Below are 18,480 nucleotides of genomic sequence, written 5' to 3'. Positions count from 1 at the left end.
TGAGTGAACGATGCGATTAGATGGATTCGAATAAAACAGGATTAAATAGTTATGAAAAGAGAATGCTGTACGTTGGTGTTGTACCATGAAGAAAACAAAGGAAACAAATGAAACGAATTTCTCAATGCCATCGTGACAGCTGATCGTTTGACAGTTGACCGGCTGTATTTGTTTACAATGAACGCGATAGCGAAAGGGAAATTAGGAAGGCTTTTACTGAAGAAAAACATTTCTTTAGTGTCTAATCAGCACAATCCAGCAACAGGCAACGGAAAAGAGCAAAGTAATGTAAGTGATGTGCACAATGAACTCGTCCCGAACAATCAAGCGTCCTTCGGGAAGTCTCTACCAATGGATGAACAGGATCCGGCAAGCGACTCAGAGGCAAGCAGTGTTGGTGATCACCTTGTCAATCCAAACACGATCAATTTGGATGAATCATTTTTCTCACCAACATTTGAAAATCAATTTCCTATCGCGCGGGATGATGTTGACGACCCATGGCAGGAAGATACAGAACAGTCTGACTCGGAGTGCGAAGAGCCAACCGGTGAGGATGACCGTATGTACCAGATATTCTCGCAGATATCCGAATACGATAGGATGGTTAAGGAAGCTAATGAGTGTAGCGAATCCTTTGAACGAAGGAGAAAGCAAATGGATTTGTCTCAACAGTTGCCGACCGATGATTACGATGAGCCATTTCTACTAACTCAAGCGGAATGTTTCCCGGAAAACCCATCTGCCGGCAACGATCCCGACTGGGAATGTGTAGCTGCTGAACAGCATGCACACGCTGAAGAGCTGAAAAACGTGGAAATATTCGTTTCCACTAGCAGCTCACAAAAGCCCAAACGGCTGCTAGATCCGGCAGAAAAGCTAAAGCGCCAGGAATGGGAAAACACAAAAAAGTTATACCTTGCTACACACAAAACGCACCTCTTGCTGCTGCTTGCTTATGGCATTAGGATTAATCGAACCGTAAACCATAACATGGTTGAATTTGCTTCGGAACTGTATGACCTGATTGCCAACAGCGAGCTGACAGCGACTGATGCGACGAGTTTGGAATTTATTCAATCTGTCGTCGCGTACTACAAAACTGTGATGAAACAATCCACGGCGGGTGGTGGTCCGCGTGTAGGCAAACAAAGAAACGCATTCGTACGGCAACTTGTGGCACGTGAGGTCACTTCTAGAAAAATGCTTAATGTGATTCTTCTTACCTTGTTACGCTTTCTAAGCGTTCGCGCAAGACTCGTGATGAGCTTGGACGTGGTACCGAAGTATCCTCCATCCGCGAAATCCACTCCGAAGACTCAGTGCCAAAATCCACCCAAGGGAAATGTAAATAGTGCTAGCGGTACGCAACGGTACGGAGATGTCCCTTTAACGACGACCGAAATATTGAAACGTAAACCGGAAATACAGCAAATGTTTCAAATGTCCCAACTCGACGGAGCGGATGATGAGCTGTTGTTGAGGAGAAAAGTTTCATCTTCCCGGAATGGAGGTATAAATGATCCTAAAATGGGAGAGGCTATGGAGCTAGATTCAACCACTAAACCAAAAGCTGTTAAGATGGCCACATCCAACTACTTTTCGAAAAAAGTTGCGCTTAGTCAAGCTACAATCGAGAATAAGAACACAACTAATAGAAAACCAAACTTTGCAAATCTTCGTAAATATGGAATAGAATCATCTTCGAAGACCGATGGAGAAGTAGAAGAAAAGCGGTTAAAATTAGTTTCCTGTAAGTACTTCCGCAAGAAGCCTAAAGTGGGACAAACTTTCGGGTCACGAGAGCACAAGAGCACCACCAAAGATAAACCCAATCTTGCCAAGCTTCTCAAAAATAAACTAGAATCTGCTTCGGGCGTAAATACGAAAAGACCAGATCCGAAGAATAGTGTACCTGAGCTCGATACCTGGATCGAATGTTATCTCGAACAGGAGCAACGCTGGATCGTAGTTGAGGCGGGTCTAGGACAAACCGACTGTTTGGATCCTGTGATAGATCGTATCCTTGCGCCGGCAGCTTATGTGTTTGCCTGGGAAGCGGATGGCACCATCGTGGACGTGTCTTCACGCTACCGTTGGCGGAATGAGCAGCTTGCGTTACGGAATCGAGTCGACGGCAAATGGCTTCTCAAAGCGCTGGCACCCTATCGTTTTCGTGGCGTAGATGAAGCACGACTGCGAGAGCAGCTAGAATTTCGCCGTCTTAAGCTTCGAGCACCGATGCCCACTACTATCGCACAGTAAGCATTACGTCTTCAATGTATGGATCCTTTCATTAAACTACAATTGTTTTGTTTTTCAGGTGCAAAAATCATCCATCCTATTGTTTACACCGACATTTGCAAAAGTTTCAAGGCATCTATCCTCCGGACGCACCACCGCTGGGTTACATACAGGGCGAACCGCTCTATGCCCGGGAGTGTGTCCATACGTTGCACTCTCGGGAGGTTTGGTTGCGGCACGCGAAGGTGATCCGTCTGTTTGAGCAACCGTACAAAATAGTGCGCACCAAGCTAAAGCGCCAGCCAGCCGATCTGGAGCTGTTCGGCTACTGGCAAACGGAAGACTACATCCCGCCGGAACCGGTTAATGGTATAGTGCCACGGAATGCCTACGGTAATATCGAGATCTTCAAAGAGTGTATGCTGCCGAAAGGCACAGTACATTTGAAGCGTAAGTATCGTCTTCTGCTGGAATGGAATGGTTCGTTGGCGGAGGTGCGTGTAATGGTGTACTATTTTTTTCATTCTACAGAATACGGCCTCTCGTACGTTTGCCGCAAGCTGGGCATCGACTATGCCGTCGCAGTGGTCGGGTTTGGAGTGCATGCCGGCGGTAATCATCCCGTGTTCGATGGCATTGTGATATGTGAAGAACATCGCGATCGTTTGCTGGAAGCCTGGAAGCGACATCAGGATGAAGTGGCACAGAAAAAGTTAGAAAAGAAGCAGAACGCGGTGTTGAACAACTGGGTTAAGCTGGTGAAGGGGTTGCTTGTGCGAAAGAAGCTGAAACACAAATACAACTTTGAAGGATGGTAGAAAATTACGTTGTATGCGAATAAAACGTTAAGTTTGGTGCTTTAAATTATTCTAAGTCTACTCATGATCTACTAGGCTTGAATAGTTTCGAGACAATTCCAGGAATGAGGTAAGTTCGTGTTTTGGACGAGTTCTTGGACCAGAATAGGTTCGGCGTAAGTTCAAGAACCGATAGAGATACAGCTCCAGATAATGATCACCGGAACACTGTGCAGTATATGTACATTTTATTTATACATCAGTCTGCCTGCACGCTTTTCCAGTTCCGTTTACAAAATGTATCATTTCCTAGTACAAAGCAGATACATGCAGTATGGATAAAAATTCCCGTGCCATAAATAGCTCCGGATGATGGGGATCATATCTTGACAGTGGTTTACACCGCAGATCTCACGTTGATTGTGGAGATAAATGATTTCACAAGATGTGTCCCTGCGGCACCACAGGAGACGGTCTGTTGTTCGATGTTCGGCCTCACCTTCCAGTAACGTGCCACCGTCCGTTCCAGCACGACACGTAACCAGCTTGCGACGATGAGCTCGTCAGCGAAGCTGACCGTGGTGGAGGTGCGTGAATCCTTGCAGCGATTCGGTCTAGCGGATTATATCGTGTTCGTAGCCAGCCTGCTAATATGTGTCGTGATCGGCGTGTACTTCGGGTGGAAAGACTGGAGTGTTCAGCGAAAGCGCAAACAGAACGTGCGACGTGGTTCGGCTGCACTGAATTATCTTGTCGGCGGTAGAAAGATGAAAATTTTCCCCGTGGCAATGTCACTGATTGCCAGCTTCATATCCGGCATTGCGGTGATGGGTGCGTCGACCGAAACGTATCTGCATGGTACGCAGTTCTGCTACGTCTTTACCGCCATCATACTAATGGCCGTTAGTATGAACTTTATATTTCTGCCCGTATACCAGGGACTAGAAATCACGTCGGCGTACGCCTATCTGCAGCTGAGATTCGATCGACGCATAAGACTGCTCGGGTCGGGGCTGTTTACACTGGCAACGGTAAGAATCGATAGGCTCCATGGAAAATGAGCCATTCTTATGTAGATAGAAACTTTAACGGCTTTATTCTCGCAGCTACTTCATCTTCCGATCGTGATCTATGTGCCTGCGTTGGCCTTCAATCAGGTGTCCGGCGTTAATGTGCACATCGTGTCGACCAGTGTCTGCATGGTGTGTATATTCTACACCTTGGTGGTAAGTACTACAAAGAGACGAGAGTACGAAAACGGCATGCTCCAATATCAATTCCATCGCATTCCATAACAGGGTGGCATTAAAGCGGTCGTTTGGACGGATGTGATACAGATGTTCATCATGATCGGTGCCTTGATCTTGATCGTGATCAAAGGAACAGCCGACATAGGAGGTCTCGGAGTTTTGATCGAACGGAACATGGCAAGCGGAAGAATTGAAGCTCCTAAGTAAGTGTTTAGTGGAGTAAGTGGCGTGCGAAAAGAAAGCGAACCCCCGCTTATCAACTCCAAATTTCCCAAAGTTTCAATTTCGATCCAACAGAACGGCACACCATCTGGGCGATCTTTATTGGCGGTGGATCGTTTTGGATGGGCAAAAATGCCATTCATCAGATGATGATCCAGCGCTACCTGGCACTGCCCACGTTCCGCGATGCACAGAAAGCGCTGCTATGCTTTACGGTGGGCATAATACTGCTCCTGATGACCTGTTTCTACAACGGCTTGCTGATATACGCCACCTTCCACGATTGCGATCCACTGACGACGGGTTTGGCAAAGGCCAAGGATCAACTAATACCGGTCCTGCTGATGAAGGTGCTTGGCAACTATCCTGGGCTAGCTGGATTATTCATATCGGGCATATTTAGTGCATCGCTTAGCTCGCTTTCCACCGGACTAAACTCACTGTCGGCGATCGTGCTGGAAGACTTTGTGAAACCGTTCGTACGGAAACCGTTGAGCGAACGAAGCACGCGTTACATTATGCGCGGAACCGTGTTAGCCTTCGGTACAGTGGCGGTCGCACTGGTACTGGTGGTAGAGAAGCTTGGCACCGTGTTGCAACTGTCGATGAGCTTGGTGCCCATTTCGCTCGGTCCTTTGCTGGGGTTGTTTCTGCTCGGGATGCTACTACCGTGGGTTGATGCAAGCGTAAGTGTCGATCGATCGTTCACATATAGCAAGAATTTCATTTTAAACATTTTTCTTTTTTATTACAGAGCGCATTCGGTGGTGCACTATGTGGCCTGCTAACCATGTCGTACATCGTTATACGAGCCCAGATTGCGGTAGCTGCAAGAGAGATGCCCATCCCAGCAAAGCCAGTATCGGTGGAAGGATGCGAGTACGAATTCGAACTTCCGCCAGGATATAACACATCCACCACACTGCCCACACCACCGGTGGAAAAATCCATTCATCACGTGTCCTACCTGTACTACACATTCATCGGAGCCGCGACAACCGTGCTGATCGGGTCCATCAGTGCCGCCATTCTGCGTCGTCAACAACCCAGCAAACTGGATCCGCTACTGGTTGCTCCGTTTGTGAGGAAGATTTATTTCCCCCAATCCATACCGCGCACGGTTGTGACTACGCACACGTTCGACAATAAAGAGGATACCGCACTGTATCTGACTTGTCTGACTTGTTTAACGAGTACGCTTCTAGGCGCAATTATGTGGCCCTTAGCCATGCACAGCCGCCCCCGGGTACACGTGGGTGATGGTGCCTGCTGATGACGATCAAAAGTCAAGAGGCTGTCCGTTATCATGTCTGTGTCATGGATGGGTGGCTTCCGACTTCGGGTCGGTTGGTTGAGCTGCATCCTCAGTGGGACACTGTTTGTACTGTGGCATTATTTATGCACCTTCTCCGTCCAGGGCGCTTATCTCTGTCTCTCCGTATCGTCTGACGATGTAGGTTCGGGGTGTGGTGCGGTTGAGAAAGTTAACGGCCAATTCTTGCTCACAGTTACCCAGAAGTTGCCGTCACTTCCAAGCGCGCTGTGGGTGATGCGTAGTGTCGATTGCATGCTCTCATCGCAAGATGATCGCACCGTGATAACGGAAGTTCGTTGCCATCTTGTCGTTTTGGTTCGAATAGTTTTGCCCACCTGGAAGAGTCACTCATATTTGGGGGAAGAAAAAACTGTGTGCTGATGCTTCGAATTCAAGCAGACCATAAATTTGCGTCCCCTTGTGTCATGGAGGCGTGTTAAAAAAAGAACCTAGTAAACGCGTTTTCCCGCTCCACTACGTCACAGTGACGATCGCGCGAGGATAAAGCCGCTTATCAGTGTTTACCGTTGTCTGGACAAATCTGACCGTTAGCTATCGGAAATAATTTACAGTCGCGTTCCGCCGTATCTACTATAAGAAGAGTGCTTAACCATACCCGTGCTCGCTTCGGATGGATTTCAGTCAACAGCTTACCCTCCGAGCAGGTGCGCGCGAGTAGTGAGCTTAAATTTGAAACACGACCCCAACACCTACAAAAGCATCACGTTTGCTCGAGTAAATCTGGATTAACCAAACGACCTAACCAAGCTTGTGGCACGATGGCCGATGTGACCATGCTGGAAGGAAGCACCGCTACGATGGACGAGCTGGCAGGCGATGCAAGTAGGCTGCTGCTGACGGAGAGTACAACACGGGCGCCAGGACCAAGCGTTGAAGACATCAGCCGTTCGCTGCAACGCTTCAACTGGCCCGACTATGTAGTGTTTGTGCTGATGCTGATCAGCTGTATGGTGATTGGTGTGTTTTTCGGCTACAAGGATCACCAGAAGCACAAGCGCCAGAAGCATGCACGACGTGGGTCGGAAGCGCTCGACTATCTGGTCGGTGGGCGTAAGATGAAGATCATACCCGTGTCGGTGTCGCTGGTGGCGAGCTGGATCTCGGGCATCTCGCTGCTAGGGACGTCGACGGAAATCTACGTGTATGGTGTGCAGTACTGCTACATTGTGAGTGCCGTAGTGCTGATGGGGCTGATGATGAACTACATCTTTCTGCCCGTGTTTCACGATCTGCAAATAACGTCCGCGTACGAGGTTTGTGACATTATTGTGGAGTTGTGAGAGCGAATTATTGTTAACGAGTGTTTTTTTTTTACAAATCCATAATTTTAGTACTTGCAAATGAGATTCGACAAACGGATGAGGCTAGTCGGTTCCATACTGTTTACGTTGGCCAGTGTAAGTAGCACCTTGTATGTGTGGTAGTGGAAGCTTTTCCTAACACGAATGGTTGTGGTATTTTGTAGATCTTGTGGCTGCCTATAGTGATCTATGTGCCAGCACTTGCGTTTAATCAAGGTACGTCTTAAAGATAGTAATCGCTTACACCAAGAACTGAACGTGCTCATGTATGACCTATATTTACAGTCTCTGGTGTAAACATTCACGTGATCACTCCTATCGTTTGCTTGGTGTGCATCTTCTACACAAGCCTGGTAAGGATGGATCTGAGTGTGTGTTAGAATTTTGATGGAGTATATTTTAACCTCAAACCTTACATGTTTCATCGTAAAGGGTGGATTGAAGGCAGTCGTATGGACAGATGTTATTCAAACTGGCATCATGGTCGGTGCTATGATTATAGTGATCGTCAAAGGCACAGCAGACGTCGGTGGGCTCAGCGTAGTGATCGAGAGGAACTCTGCCGGTGGACGATTTGAAGGCCCCGAGTATGCATCTGAAGCACAGTTAGTCGTTCTTTACTCTATGTTAACAGCAGTACCCTCTGTCCAGTTTCAATCTAGATCCTACGGCGCGCAACACCTTCTGGACGCTGCTGATCGGTGGTACCTTCTTCTGGACATCGACAAACTCGATCAACCAGAACATGATGCAGCGCTACCTGTCACTACCTTCGCTAGGATCTGCCCGTAAGGCGCTGGTGCTGTTCCTCGTCGGTACGACCACACTGCTCGCCATGTGCTGCTACAACGGGCTGCTTATCTTTGCGATGTACCACGACTGCGATCCCCTATCGACTGGATTGGCAAAGGCTAAGGATCAGCTAGTACCACTGTTGGTGATGGAGGTGCTGGGCGAATATCCGGGACTGGCCGGTTTGTTTGTGGCCGGTATATTTAGTGCAGCGCTGAGCTCCCTCTCCACCGCACTCAATTCGCTGTCCGCCATTGTGCTGGAGGATTTCTGCAAACCGTTCGTGTCGAAGCCGCTGACGGAAACGCAAACGCGCTACATTATGCGCTTTACCGTGCTGGCGTTTGGTGCACTGGCCGTTATGATGGTGATCGTTGTGGAGAAGATGGGTGCCGTACTGCAGCTGTCGATGAGCTTGGGCCCGGTCACACTCGGACCACTGTTTGGCCTGTTCCTGATGGGTTTCTTCTTCCCGCGCATTAATGGCAGTGTAAGGCAGTTGTTTTGGGAGTTGTTTCCGCTGAATGAAGAAATAATTCTAATTCCTTTATTTTTCCATCCACAGTGTGCCATTTTGGGAACAACGGCAGGATTACTGCTGATGTCATACATTGTGATACGGTCACAGATATCGATCGCGCTGAAGGAAATTGTGTTCGCCGAGAAGCCGGTCACCGTGGAAGGCTGTCTGTACGAGTTCACGCCGAAAAATGGTACGCTCTTTGAAGCGGACTCAACGCCCGGCGAGAAGTCACTGCATCATGTGTCCTTCCTCTACTACACCATGATCGGCTCGGTAGTGCCGACGATTGTGGGCTATCTGGCCTCGTTCGTTTTACCGCGCTCGAAAACCGACGACATTGATCCGCTGCTGTTGGCACCGTTTCTGCGCCGTTTCTACCGCGCCCAGGACACTAAGGCTAATCACATGACAGAGGTGTTGCACGAGTTCGAAACCAAAGACATACAGCTGTAAGACGGCTGGGCGGCTGCATCTGTGACGACAGCACGTGGTACAAAGCCGAGCGCCACTATCTTTGTACAGTAATTGTTCGGATTAGAGTATTAAGGAAAGGAGAGCATGGGATGTAGTCTGTAGTACAATGCAGGGAGTATAGGCAATGACCTGAAATTATGAAATAAAGACATTCCATCAAAGAATTAGGTTCTCTGGGAGTACTTTTTTTCGAAGAGAATTGGGAATGTCCGTTGTATCAGTTGGTAACAAGATGTAACTTAGTAAAGTGTACCCACAATTCAGCGCTGAATTCAGCGCGTCATCATTCTGACCTACTGTATGGCCAACTGCTATAAATCATGCTGTGTGTGAGTCCATCTTGTGTTGTAATCTGTTAGTTTAACGCTAATCTCTATGATAGAACACAGCACGGGAATCTTCAACACCCCATAAGGAAGCATACGATGTTTGGCCACTCGGTTTATGTTGAACATTCTCTAGCTAATTTCCATGCTATGTTAACCAGTTCTCCGTCAACCACGGTGGGGCCTTTTAAAAATTTAAAAATAAATTCAAATATACAGCGCTGTAGCTATCTCGAGATTGGCGCTGCCTTAAGATCATAACTCACCCCCTTATCTATGTTGATGAAGGGATTCACTGGCAATGTCAGTAGATAAATGGTATGAGCCTGGCAATTGGCACAGCGGCGGAGGCACCCACGGTCCGAGTTGGTCAGTCCCGTGTACGTTAACTAGTTGGTGTACGTCGACCACGTCGGGTCAGCTGCTTGCGCTCGGTTGAACAATGTCGAGTGACTGGTTGTTAAAAGGCCGAAGTGATGAGGATTATTCAACCGATGAAACGACAAGCTATGAAGAAAGCGAACCACCCGGGCAAACGATTGACTCGATCAGTCGATCGTTGCAGCGCTTCGATTGGCCCGACTATGTCGTGTTTGTGCTGATGTTGCTGATCTGCATCGTGATTGGGATTTTCTTCGGATACAAAGATCACCAGAAGCATAAGCATCGCCGAAAGCAGGCACGCAGAGAGTCGGAGGCGCTAGACTATTTGGTCGGTGGCAGGAAGATGCAGATCTTCCCGGTTTCGGTTTCTTTAGTAGCGAGCTGGATCTCCGGGATCTCGCTGCTGGGTACGTCCACCGAGATCTACGTATACGGTACGCAGTACTGCTACATAGTGTTTGCCGTGATTATGATGGGTTTTGTGATGCATCATGTGTTCTTGCCCGTGTTTCACGAGTTGCAAGTAACATCAGCTTACGAGGTGAGTCGAAGTGCCCGAAAAACAATGGAATGATGAGTTCGGATATATGATGCATTTGTTTTGATTTGTACAGTATCTTCAACGTCGTTTCGATCATCGAATGCGTATGTTTGGATCAATACTCTTCACAGTAGCTTGTGTAAGTATAAGCAGTAAACTATATAGTTGATTAATAATGAAGTTTAACGAAACTCTTCCCAAAGCTCCTATGGATGCCAATCGTGATCTACGTTCCAGCATTGGCATTTAACCAAGGCAAGTGTAGTGGAAGAACAGTGGGTGTAACTGTTATCCTAATTCTTTATCTTTAATCCTCAATTTCTAGTAACTGGAATGAGCATCCACATCGTTACACCGATAGTTTGTATGATCTGTGTGTTTTATACCAGTATTGTGAGTAAAAATAGTAATTATTCGAAAAAACTTCGGTAACTATTATTTCCGCTGTAATCTTCTAGGGTGGACTGAAAGCTGTCGTCTGGACGGATGTTATTCAGTCTGGCGTAACGCTGTTGGCTTTGTTGGCTGTCCTAATCAAGGGTACGTACGATGTCGGAGGTCCTGCCGAAGTTGTGCAGCGAAACATTGCTGGAGGTCGTCTGGAGGCACCAATTTTTGATCCAGATCCAACACTTCGTCATTCCATTTGGATCATTCTGCTTGGAGCGCCCGTCTGGTTTTGTTACGGTGTATCGTGCAGTCAGGATATGATTCAACGGTTCCTAGCTCTACCAACGCTAGAAGACGCGCGGAAAGCTTTGAAGGGTTTTGTGATCGGTTGGATCGTTGTGAACGTAATTTTCTTCCTCATCGGCATGCTAGTGTACGCCACCTACTATCGATGTGATCCTCTGACGACCCAGTTGGCGCGGGCGAAGGATCAACTCTTGCCCCTGTTTGTGATGGAAACGTTCGCGGCGTATCCGGGTATGACTGGAGTGTTTGTGGCGGGCATCTTCAGTGCAGCGCTCAGCTCACTGTCCTCAGCATTGAATGCTCTGTCTGCTATTACACTGGAGGACTTTTTCAAGCCATACTGCAAAAAGCCACTCACGGAGAAGCAGATAAACTACATAATGCGCGGTTCGGTGCTGGTATACGGGGCGTTGTCAGTGTTACTTTCCATATTGGTGGAACATCTGGGAACCGTGATGCAGCTGACTATGACACTAAGCTCTGCCTCTGGGGCTCCTCTGTTTGGTCTCTTCGTAATGGGAATTCTAATGCCGTGGGTGAATGGAACGGTAAAACGCCCCTTCAAGCAGTTTCATCAATTATCAATTACACTAATCAAATATTTTTCCAGGGTGCTTTGTATGGTGGCGTCACAGGTTTGCTCGTAATGCTGTACATGTGTTATAAAGCACAATACTCGATAGCTTCGGGGAGCAGATCGTTCGACACGAAACCAGTATCGGTAGAAGACTGTCCGTACGATTACGAGCGCAATGCAACGATGGGGCTGACCGAGGATGACTCCGAACTTGGGCAACTGGAAAAATCCATCTACCACATGTCGTACATGTACTTTACGTTGTTTGGAACAAGCGTAACATGTCTGACAGGGACTGTAGTAAGCTTGCTCACGAAACTTTGTGGTAGCGATCGTGATCAGCCGATCGATCCAAAGCTTTTAGCACCGTGTATAAGAAGGATACAGCCTCGTGATATTCCCCTTACGTTCCAATCCGTACCTACGGATAACAAACAGGCTGAAGCTAGTGAAGCTGCTTTGAAACGAACTGAGGACGGATGAATTTAGACCTCCGGGTGGCATTACTTAGGGCTTACTATTCGAGTAGTAAGAAGTAAATGAAATTTTGTTACTTTTCCTTTTAATAAAGATTATCTTCCAACTTGTCAACAGAGAAATTAGTGTGTTGATTGCAGCTGTGTAAAATTGCTCACAGGCCGAATGGAACAGAATTACCAAGAATAACAAACAAGATGATCCGTGTTAATATAAAGATTGTTTGACCTCAGTAGAATAGCCTCAAATACAATGCTTATCTCTAACTATACCAATAGTCCCATTTTTGAAAACGGTTATCGCGTACCATTAGCCTTTTGGTTGGAAGAACAATCAACGTTCCTGCTCAGTTTGGTTCAATTATGGCAAGTGAGCGTACGTTAAAAAGTAGCAGCGGAGAAGAATACTCATATTACGAAGCTTACCAACATGTGAATAGTACTTCCGGAAACACGATCGACACGATCGGTCGAACGTTGCAGCACTTCGATTGGCCAGACTATGTTGTGTTTGTGTGGATGCTGGTTGTCAGCATCATGATTGGGATCTTTTTCGGCTATCGAAATCATATGAAACGCAAAAGGCGACCTCAACAAAGTAGGAATATGACGGAGGCTCAAGACTACCTGGTCGGTGGAAGAAAGATGCAAACGTTTCCTGTGGCTGTTTCATTGGTGGCAAGCTGGGTATCGGGTGTTCCGATGTTGGGAACGGCAACTGAGATTTATGTGTACGGCAGTCAGTTCTGTTATATTGTGTTCTCTATGGTGCTGGCTGGATTGTTGATGAACTATCTTTTCTTGCCGGTGTTCCACGAGCTACAGATTACATCAACATACGAGGTGAGAATGAAACATATACACGATCTTCGGAAATGAGATCAATATCGTAATGGATGTGTTACAGTATCTGCAGCGTCGGTTCGATTCTCGGATGAGACTTATGGGATCGATACTATTTGCATTGGCTTGTGTAGGTATTTAAATGTTGAAGAGTTTAATTTGTTCTGCGTTTAAAGCAATGCTATATATGACAGATATTGTGGATGCCGATCGTAATCTACGTTCCAGCGATGGCATTTAACCAAGGTGGTGTGAAGTGAGCGGCTTGTTGTACCATTGTGATGTAATTAAATCTATCTTATTTCCAGTAACTGGAGTGGGCATTCACGTCATCACACCAATCGTTTGCATAATATGCATGTTCTATACCAGCATCGTAAGTAGAAACTACGACACAATAACCTTGACAGTTTTAACTTCACCAATTCACCGATCATTTCAGGGTGGACTGAAAGCAGTTATCTGGACGGACGTTCTTCAGTCTGGTGTAACGTTGCTTGCTTTGCTGGCTGTTCTGATTAAGGGCACGTACGATGTCGGAGGACCAGCAGAAGTGGTACGCAGAAGCATTGCCGGCGAAAGGCTAGAGGCACCAAACTTTGATCCGAATCCAACGCTGCGCCATTCCTTCTGGATCATGCTGCTAGGTGCACCGGTGTGGGTTTGCGAAGGAATAGCATGCAGTCAGGATATGGTACAACGCTTCCTAGCGTTGCCCACGCTAAACGATGCCCGAAAAGCGCTAAAAGGCTTTGTGATCGGTTGGATTGGCATAAATGCTACATTTTTCATGTTAGGTTTATTGGTGTACGCCACCTACCATGAGTGCGATCCTTTGACGGCTCAATTGGTGAAGGCAAAGGATCAACTCTTGCCCCTGTTTGTGATGGAAACGTTCGCGGCGTATCCGGGCATGACTGGAGTGTTTGTGGCGGGCATCTTCAGTGCAGCGCTCAGCTCACTGTCATCGGCACTGAATGCTCTGTCTGCTGTGACGTTGGAGGACTTTTTCAAGCCGTACTGCAGGAAGCCGCTGACGGAGAAACAAACTAGCTACATAATGCGCGGCTCGGTGCTGGTGTACGGAGCAGTGACTGTAATGCTGTCTTTGTTGGTGCAACATCTCGGCACGGTGATGCAGCTGGCAATGACATTGAGTGCTGCTTCTGCGGCTCCATTGCTAGGGATGTTTGTAATGGGAATTCTAATGCCGTGGGTGAATGGAACTGTAAGTGGTTTGAATCACAAAAAGCAATCATTCAGACAGTGTATCTGTATATCGCATGCTTATCTTCGGCAGGGTGCTTTGTATGGTGGCATAACAGGACTGTTGACAATGTTCTACATGTGCTATAATGCGCAGTACTCGATAGCTGCTGGCAGCAGAACATTCGACACAAAGCCAGTGTCGGTCGCGGAATGTGGATACGAGGTCAGTTATAATACCAGCATACACAGCATATTTATGGATGCAGATACACCAATCGAGCAGGAGTATCCGGATAGTGAGTTGGAGAAGATGGAAACATCTATCTACCATATATCTTACATGTACTTCACGCTGTTCGGAATGAGTGTTACGTGTGTGGCTGGAACGGTGGTAAGTTTGCTCGCAAATTTGTGTGGGCGCGATCGAGATCAACCGATCGATCCAAAGCTATTAGCACCGTGCATAAGAAAGAAGCAGTCTAGGGACATACCGTTAACGACACGATCAGCGCCATCCAATCTCAAGTAGCGTAAGATGGGCGAAATGGATTAAAAATGACCTGTGGAGGTCTGAATTGTTATGGGTTGTGGTTGAATAAATGTCTACAGTAAAATTGAAGGAAAAGTTCACCATTTAAGCACCTCAATTGGATGTTATTCAGTTATAACTTGCACTGTGGCTTGAAATATTAGCAACATTGTAGCTGTTGCCAAGCAAAGCATTGCAGTATTTCTCATAAATTAAATGGCAATTAGTTTGTTTTTACAACAAACTCTCCTTGATGCTCGTATGCATACAAAACGGGTTGCTAATTAATGGTAACAAGGATGTGTAACAAAACGCATTACGCGCTACAAAACGATCACTTGCACCGTCCTCAGTGTGTGAGTTGTAGAGCAAAAGTGAATTTTCGAATTCCTGATTAACAAATTATTATGCTTTCAAATAATCGTTAAGCTCGTTTTTACGACCATTCGCTGATCGTAAAACAGGTTTTACGATAGCATTTAATTGGGACGGGCAGAGCAAAACTGTCTACATGTGGGAAGACGTGTTGGAATGTCCATCGGCGTATGGAAAAAAGGCTTTTTAGTATTTCGTTCTGTTTTTATCGGTAAGGATAGGTGGAGCCTTCGCAAGCGTACAGTTTGTAGTCGGATGTATTTGCCTAACGTTTGAGCGATAAAAGCGATGGAACAATCTTAAAGCATGGTAAGTACGAACGTTTTAGTTTCTAAAGACGAATGAGTGTATGACGAAAAGTTTACGTGCATGTGTCGGGTTCGGGCCAGCTAGAACCGAACCTGGCAGGCTAAGGCCCCTAAACGAAGATATCAACATGATACATCTTTTCGATTTCCCCATCGATCCAGTCGCGATAGTGAGGAACATTGACGTACACACCGGGCACACCCTGCGTGCCGCACTCGTACCCAAACGCCACCAGCCCGACCACGTAGTACTGATTCTCGGACTGGGGTATCGGGCAGACGAGCGGGGAGCCCCCGTCACCGCGGCACGCATCCTTGCCGGACTCGCCGCCCGCACACAGAAACCCTTGGTGCAGTCGGAAGCTGCGGTTCAGCAGATGGCGTCGCAGCACCCGCTGACACTGGCCGTTCGGTACGATCGGCAGCTTGGTGCGCTTGAGCACGGACGAGTTGCGGCCCCGCTCATCCTCGCCCCAGCCCGTGAACAGGCACCGTTTGTGGTCAAAGTTGGCGTTCTGCGGGGGCAGACACGCTATGCCGACCACCTCCGTAAAGTCGACGTGCTCGTCGAGGAACAGTATCGCAATGTCGTTCAGCAGCAGCTCGCTGTAAAACTGCGGATGCGTCACTGCCGCTATGACGGCCCGGTCCTGCGGTGGGTAGATCTCCACCATATGCTCCAGGTCCCATTCGCCCAGCCGCACGCGCAGCTCGCTGGCGGTACGGTTCTCGATGCAGTGCGCTATCGTGATGACCACCTTCGAGTGGACCAGCGTGCCCCCGCAGAGGTAGAGCTCGTAGTCGGCCTGCGCAGTGTACACGAACGCCATCCAGGGAAACTCGCCTAGAACGAGGAAAGCAAAGCAATCGTAAATACTGGGCATTGGGGCGTATAAGACTTATACGGCGATTGCTCCAATAAGTTTTACTATCAAGGCATGAGCATTAAAACGAAATAAAATTATTGGTGCAAAGATCCACTAGCCTATCACCAACGACACCAACTTGGTGTCGTACAACCAATGTCATAAGCTTGAGTGGGGCTATAAAATGAGTGAAACCGAATAATCGTCGACATCTTGCCAAAAAACTCACGCCAATGCTCATACCTCACAGCCCAACCTACCGTATTTGGCGCGCGTTTTGTCCTTTTGCTCGACATGTCCGATGCCGTTGTTGTTCCGGGCCGCACATACGATCTCGGCCTCATCCGGTGCTTCCGTGTCCTGAAAATGGGTAGGAGAAGTCCTCGGCATTAGTAATAAGGGCCACCACAAACTTCAAGTCTTCTTGCACAAATGTCAAAGGGTCATTGTAATGTTTGTGCAAAAAAAAAAAAACTCATTAACATAGCTGTGCTTTTGGAACTTCTTAGAAAAAACCCCACGGCGATGCCTTATCAACATTCGCAAATTTAACTGTCTTGATGGAGAGTCGCTGTGTGCCATTTTTTTTTGCTCATTCATCCACCCGAGCAATCAGACGGATGCTCCCAAAAACCCATTCACGATTACATTTTGTAGGGGGAGGGGGGGGGATTGGGGGTAGGTCGGTGAAATGTCTAGCCATTCTCGCCTACTTACCGGTGCACGGACGATGCGCTCGAAGGGGCAGCACTTGAGATGGGGAAACCGGCACTCCTCGGAGCTGGAACGATCGAAACTTGAAACGCTGAGATTAAAGCGGACCGTGATGGCGATGGCGGGCGACGCAGGCCCCCCCCACACACCACCCATCGAGCGTTACCTGAAAAAGTCCAGATGCACCTCATCGTACACGTTGACGCTGACCGGGCGGCATAGTTCGGGCAGGATGCAGAGGCCTCCGCTACACCGCTGCGGGTTAGCAAAGGGAAGAAATGGCAAACAACACAGTACACTTTGATTAGTGGCCGTAGGAGGTGGGGAAATGGAGATCACTGGGCGGTTTACCCTTGTCGCTGGTTCAGTTGCTTGTGAGGAGGCGGGCAGTCGTTGGTGAAGCCAAAGAAGCAGCAGCAAGAACCCCGACCGTACCGGCATCTGGTCTGTTTTGGGATTTTGGAATTCGGACACACACACACACGCACGGAAACAAACACGGCAATGCACTGCGATAGATGGGTACGGAGATGCGTGCAAGCAAACCCGTACACTCCGTCACATGAAACGTCAAACGGGCAGCAAACCAATACACACTCCACAACAGCTCCCGGGCGCGACGGCCGAACGCACACTGCACTTATTTCTCACGCTGCTCGATCGGCCGCGGCTTATCAGCTGCTGCTGCTGCTGCTGCTGCTACTGTTGTGCGGTCTACACAGATGTCCGCTTTGTGTCTCGCAGTTACATGCCCATCTGACGGCGCAGCATCCAATAGTAGTCGCCGCACCAGCAGTACTAACCAAACTGCCGCCCCGAACGCTTCAGGGCACAGCTCCAGGTTCGGATGCCGTCCAGACAGGGTGCCGGATGGCTGCTTGTCGGCTGCGTTTGGACCAAAACCCAGTGTCCCGTCCTTTTCACCCAGACTGTGAATGTGTGTATGTGTGTGTTGTCTGTTTTTTGGATTATTTTTGCATTCCACTGGAAGTCTGTATTCTTCCGTAGCCGGCACACTCCCGAGACACTGCCGTGGAAGTCGGCTGCTGGTGGCGCCAGCGCTGCTTCCGCGTTGCTCCTGCGGCAGTGCTGGGAGAACACGCTGAGGCAGATAAGGGCTGGCATTGAGAGAGCAAGAGAGCATGAGTGAGAGAGCAAGATGTCGTCCAAACCGGCATCGCTCTTTCATGGACCTGTGCCAAACAGCACCCATTCATGTGCCCCATTCATCGCGTTCTGAAACAAGGGGGGAGCCACATACATGCAGGAATGACGTGTTGGAAGAAGCATCCAAAGTTAAGTATTAAAAAACTCACACACACACACACAACTAAATAGTGCCATTTTTTGGGCATAGCTGTTGGAGGTCAGGGTGTGCTTGTCGCGGCATCTCCGAGCTGGAAAAGCGTAATCACAGGACGCGATCGAACCCACGACGACGCGTTCGGCTACGATCAAGTGGCCGTCGCGCGCGTCGTACGCGTCACGGTTTCTTATCTCCCCCGGCCAGTTGTGGGGCACCACGCGCGGCAACGTCACCGAAACCACATGCTTATAATTTATTGCCCGTTTTGGGGCAATAGTTGTCTTTTCTTTCCCTTTTTTTTCGAAGTTGATGAGTCCACAAGTTGGCCGGAGAAGGGAACATGAGTTAAATTGAAAAATGTCAACGTCATGGACAAAGGGCCGAATAGTTT

General features: G+C 48.1%; 6 protein-coding genes across 8 annotated transcripts; 5 read left to right on the top strand and 1 right to left on the bottom strand.

The window, feature by feature from the left end:
* The first annotated feature begins 24 nt into the window (after positions 1–24).
* On the top strand, positions 25–3,108 carry LOC120893405 (DNA repair protein complementing XP-C cells homolog). Its single transcript, XM_040295258.1, has 3 exons — positions 25–2,261; positions 2,324–2,694; positions 2,776–3,108. Exons 1-3 carry the CDS (start codon positions 178–180, stop codon positions 3,060–3,062), a joined length of 2,742 nt encoding a protein of 913 aa, XP_040151192.1. The 5' UTR covers positions 25–177; the 3' UTR covers positions 3,063–3,108.
* A 408-nt stretch (positions 3,109–3,516) lies between these two features.
* LOC120894858 (sodium-coupled monocarboxylate transporter 1-like) lies at positions 3,517–5,801 on the top strand. Its single transcript, XM_040297706.1, has 5 exons — positions 3,517–4,072; positions 4,148–4,267; positions 4,340–4,494; positions 4,569–5,199; positions 5,268–5,801. Exons 1-5 carry the CDS (start codon positions 3,596–3,598, stop codon positions 5,784–5,786), a joined length of 1,902 nt encoding a protein of 633 aa, XP_040153640.1. The 5' UTR covers positions 3,517–3,595; the 3' UTR covers positions 5,787–5,801.
* Positions 5,802–5,975: 174 nt separating this feature from the next.
* Positions 5,976–9,106, top strand: LOC120894859 (sodium-coupled monocarboxylate transporter 1-like). The gene is made up of 7 exons (XM_040297708.1): positions 5,976–7,102; positions 7,181–7,246; positions 7,315–7,366; positions 7,436–7,503; positions 7,583–7,737; positions 7,802–8,432; positions 8,508–9,106. The coding sequence occupies exons 1-7, from the start codon at positions 6,608–6,610 to the stop codon at positions 8,916–8,918; spliced, it is 1,878 nt and encodes a 625-aa protein (XP_040153642.1). The 5' UTR covers positions 5,976–6,607; the 3' UTR covers positions 8,919–9,106.
* A 517-nt stretch (positions 9,107–9,623) lies between these two features.
* On the top strand, positions 9,624–12,058 carry LOC120895862 (sodium-coupled monocarboxylate transporter 1-like). The gene is made up of 6 exons (XM_040299552.1): positions 9,624–10,190; positions 10,264–10,329; positions 10,394–10,445; positions 10,516–10,583; positions 10,649–11,434; positions 11,497–12,058. The coding sequence occupies exons 1-6, from the start codon at positions 9,708–9,710 to the stop codon at positions 11,944–11,946; spliced, it is 1,905 nt and encodes a 634-aa protein (XP_040155486.1). The 5' UTR covers positions 9,624–9,707; the 3' UTR covers positions 11,947–12,058.
* Positions 12,059–12,177: 119 nt separating this feature from the next.
* On the top strand, positions 12,178–14,609 carry LOC120895863 (sodium-coupled monocarboxylate transporter 1-like). The gene is made up of 6 exons (XM_040299553.1): positions 12,178–12,782; positions 12,847–12,912; positions 12,977–13,028; positions 13,091–13,158; positions 13,225–14,010; positions 14,083–14,609. Exons 1-6 carry the CDS (start codon positions 12,303–12,305, stop codon positions 14,518–14,520), a joined length of 1,890 nt encoding a protein of 629 aa, XP_040155487.1. The 5' UTR covers positions 12,178–12,302; the 3' UTR covers positions 14,521–14,609.
* Positions 14,610–15,134: 525 nt separating this feature from the next.
* Positions 15,135–17,890, bottom strand: LOC120895864 (phenoloxidase-activating factor 2-like). 3 transcript variants are annotated; one of them, XM_040299554.1, is made up of 5 exons: positions 17,135–17,890; positions 16,950–17,038; positions 16,787–16,874; positions 16,330–16,429; positions 15,135–16,047 (listed from the first exon to the last, which is right to left on the bottom strand). In XM_040299554.1, the coding sequence occupies exons 1-5, from the start codon at positions 17,222–17,224 to the stop codon at positions 15,314–15,316; spliced, it is 1,101 nt and encodes a 366-aa protein (XP_040155488.1). In that variant the 5' UTR covers positions 17,225–17,890; the 3' UTR covers positions 15,135–15,313. The 3 variants fall into 3 exon arrangements, with proteins under 3 accessions (XP_040155488.1, XP_040155489.1, XP_040155490.1); XM_040299555.1 differs by having other exon boundaries at positions 16,787–16,865; positions 17,135–17,888; XM_040299556.1 differs by having other exon boundaries at positions 16,787–16,850; positions 17,135–17,886.
* Positions 17,891–18,480: the final 590 nt, after the last annotated feature.

The sequence above is a fragment of the Anopheles arabiensis genome, chromosome 2 (assembly GCF_016920715.1).
Source record: "Anopheles arabiensis isolate DONGOLA chromosome 2, AaraD3, whole genome shotgun sequence".
NCBI lineage: Eukaryota > Metazoa > Arthropoda > Insecta > Diptera > Culicidae > Anopheles > Anopheles arabiensis.
This window is presented reverse-complemented; position numbering and strand designations above follow the sequence as displayed.

Bases quoted from the DNA above. Each gene is read 5' to 3' on its own strand.
- LOC120894858 (XM_040297706.1), top strand. From the start codon at position 3,596: ATGAGCTCGTCAGCGAAGCTGACCGTGGTGGAGGTGCGTGAATCCTTG. The intron at 4,073-4,147 runs GTAAGAATCGAT...TTATTCTCGCAG, and splicing joins GGCTGTTTACACTGGCAACG to CTACTTCATCTTCCGATCGT. The intron at 4,495-4,568 runs GTAAGTGTTTAG...AATTTCCCAAAG, and splicing joins GGAAGAATTGAAGCTCCTAA to TTTCAATTTCGATCCAACAG.
- LOC120895863 (XM_040299553.1), top strand. From the start codon at position 12,303: ATGGCAAGTGAGCGTACGTTAAAAAGTAGCAGCGGAGAAGAATACTCA. The intron at 13,159-13,224 runs GTAAGTAGAAAC...CGATCATTTCAG, and splicing joins GCATGTTCTATACCAGCATC to GGTGGACTGAAAGCAGTTAT. The intron at 14,011-14,082 runs GTAAGTGGTTTG...TATCTTCGGCAG, and splicing joins TGCCGTGGGTGAATGGAACT to GGTGCTTTGTATGGTGGCAT.
- LOC120895864 (XM_040299554.1), bottom strand. From the start codon at position 17,224: ATGCCGGTACGGTCGGGGTTCTTGCTGCTGCTTCTTTGGCTTCACCAA. The intron at 17,039-17,134 runs GTAAACCGCCCA...GCTAACCCGCAG, and splicing joins CAACTGAACCAGCGACAAGG to CGGTGTAGCGGAGGCCTCTG. The intron at 16,875-16,949 runs GTAACGCTCGAT...CTTTAATCTCAG, and splicing joins GTGCATCTGGACTTTTTCAG to CGTTTCAAGTTTCGATCGTT.
- LOC120894859 (XM_040297708.1), top strand. From the start codon at position 6,608: ATGGCCGATGTGACCATGCTGGAAGGAAGCACCGCTACGATGGACGAG. The intron at 7,738-7,801 runs GTATGCATCTGA...CCCTCTGTCCAG, and splicing joins GGACGATTTGAAGGCCCCGA to TTTCAATCTAGATCCTACGG. The intron at 8,433-8,507 runs GTAAGGCAGTTG...TTCCATCCACAG, and splicing joins TCCCGCGCATTAATGGCAGT to TGTGCCATTTTGGGAACAAC.
- LOC120893405 (XM_040295258.1), top strand. From the start codon at position 178: ATGAACGCGATAGCGAAAGGGAAATTAGGAAGGCTTTTACTGAAGAAA. The intron at 2,262-2,323 runs GTAAGCATTACG...TTTGTTTTTCAG, and splicing joins ATGCCCACTACTATCGCACA to GTGCAAAAATCATCCATCCT. The intron at 2,695-2,775 runs GTAAGTATCGTC...TTCATTCTACAG, and splicing joins AGGCACAGTACATTTGAAGC to AATACGGCCTCTCGTACGTT.
- LOC120895862 (XM_040299552.1), top strand. From the start codon at position 9,708: ATGTCGAGTGACTGGTTGTTAAAAGGCCGAAGTGATGAGGATTATTCA. The intron at 10,330-10,393 runs GTAAGTATAAGC...CTCTTCCCAAAG, and splicing joins TACTCTTCACAGTAGCTTGT to CTCCTATGGATGCCAATCGT. The intron at 10,446-10,515 runs GCAAGTGTAGTG...CTCAATTTCTAG, and splicing joins AGCATTGGCATTTAACCAAG to TAACTGGAATGAGCATCCAC.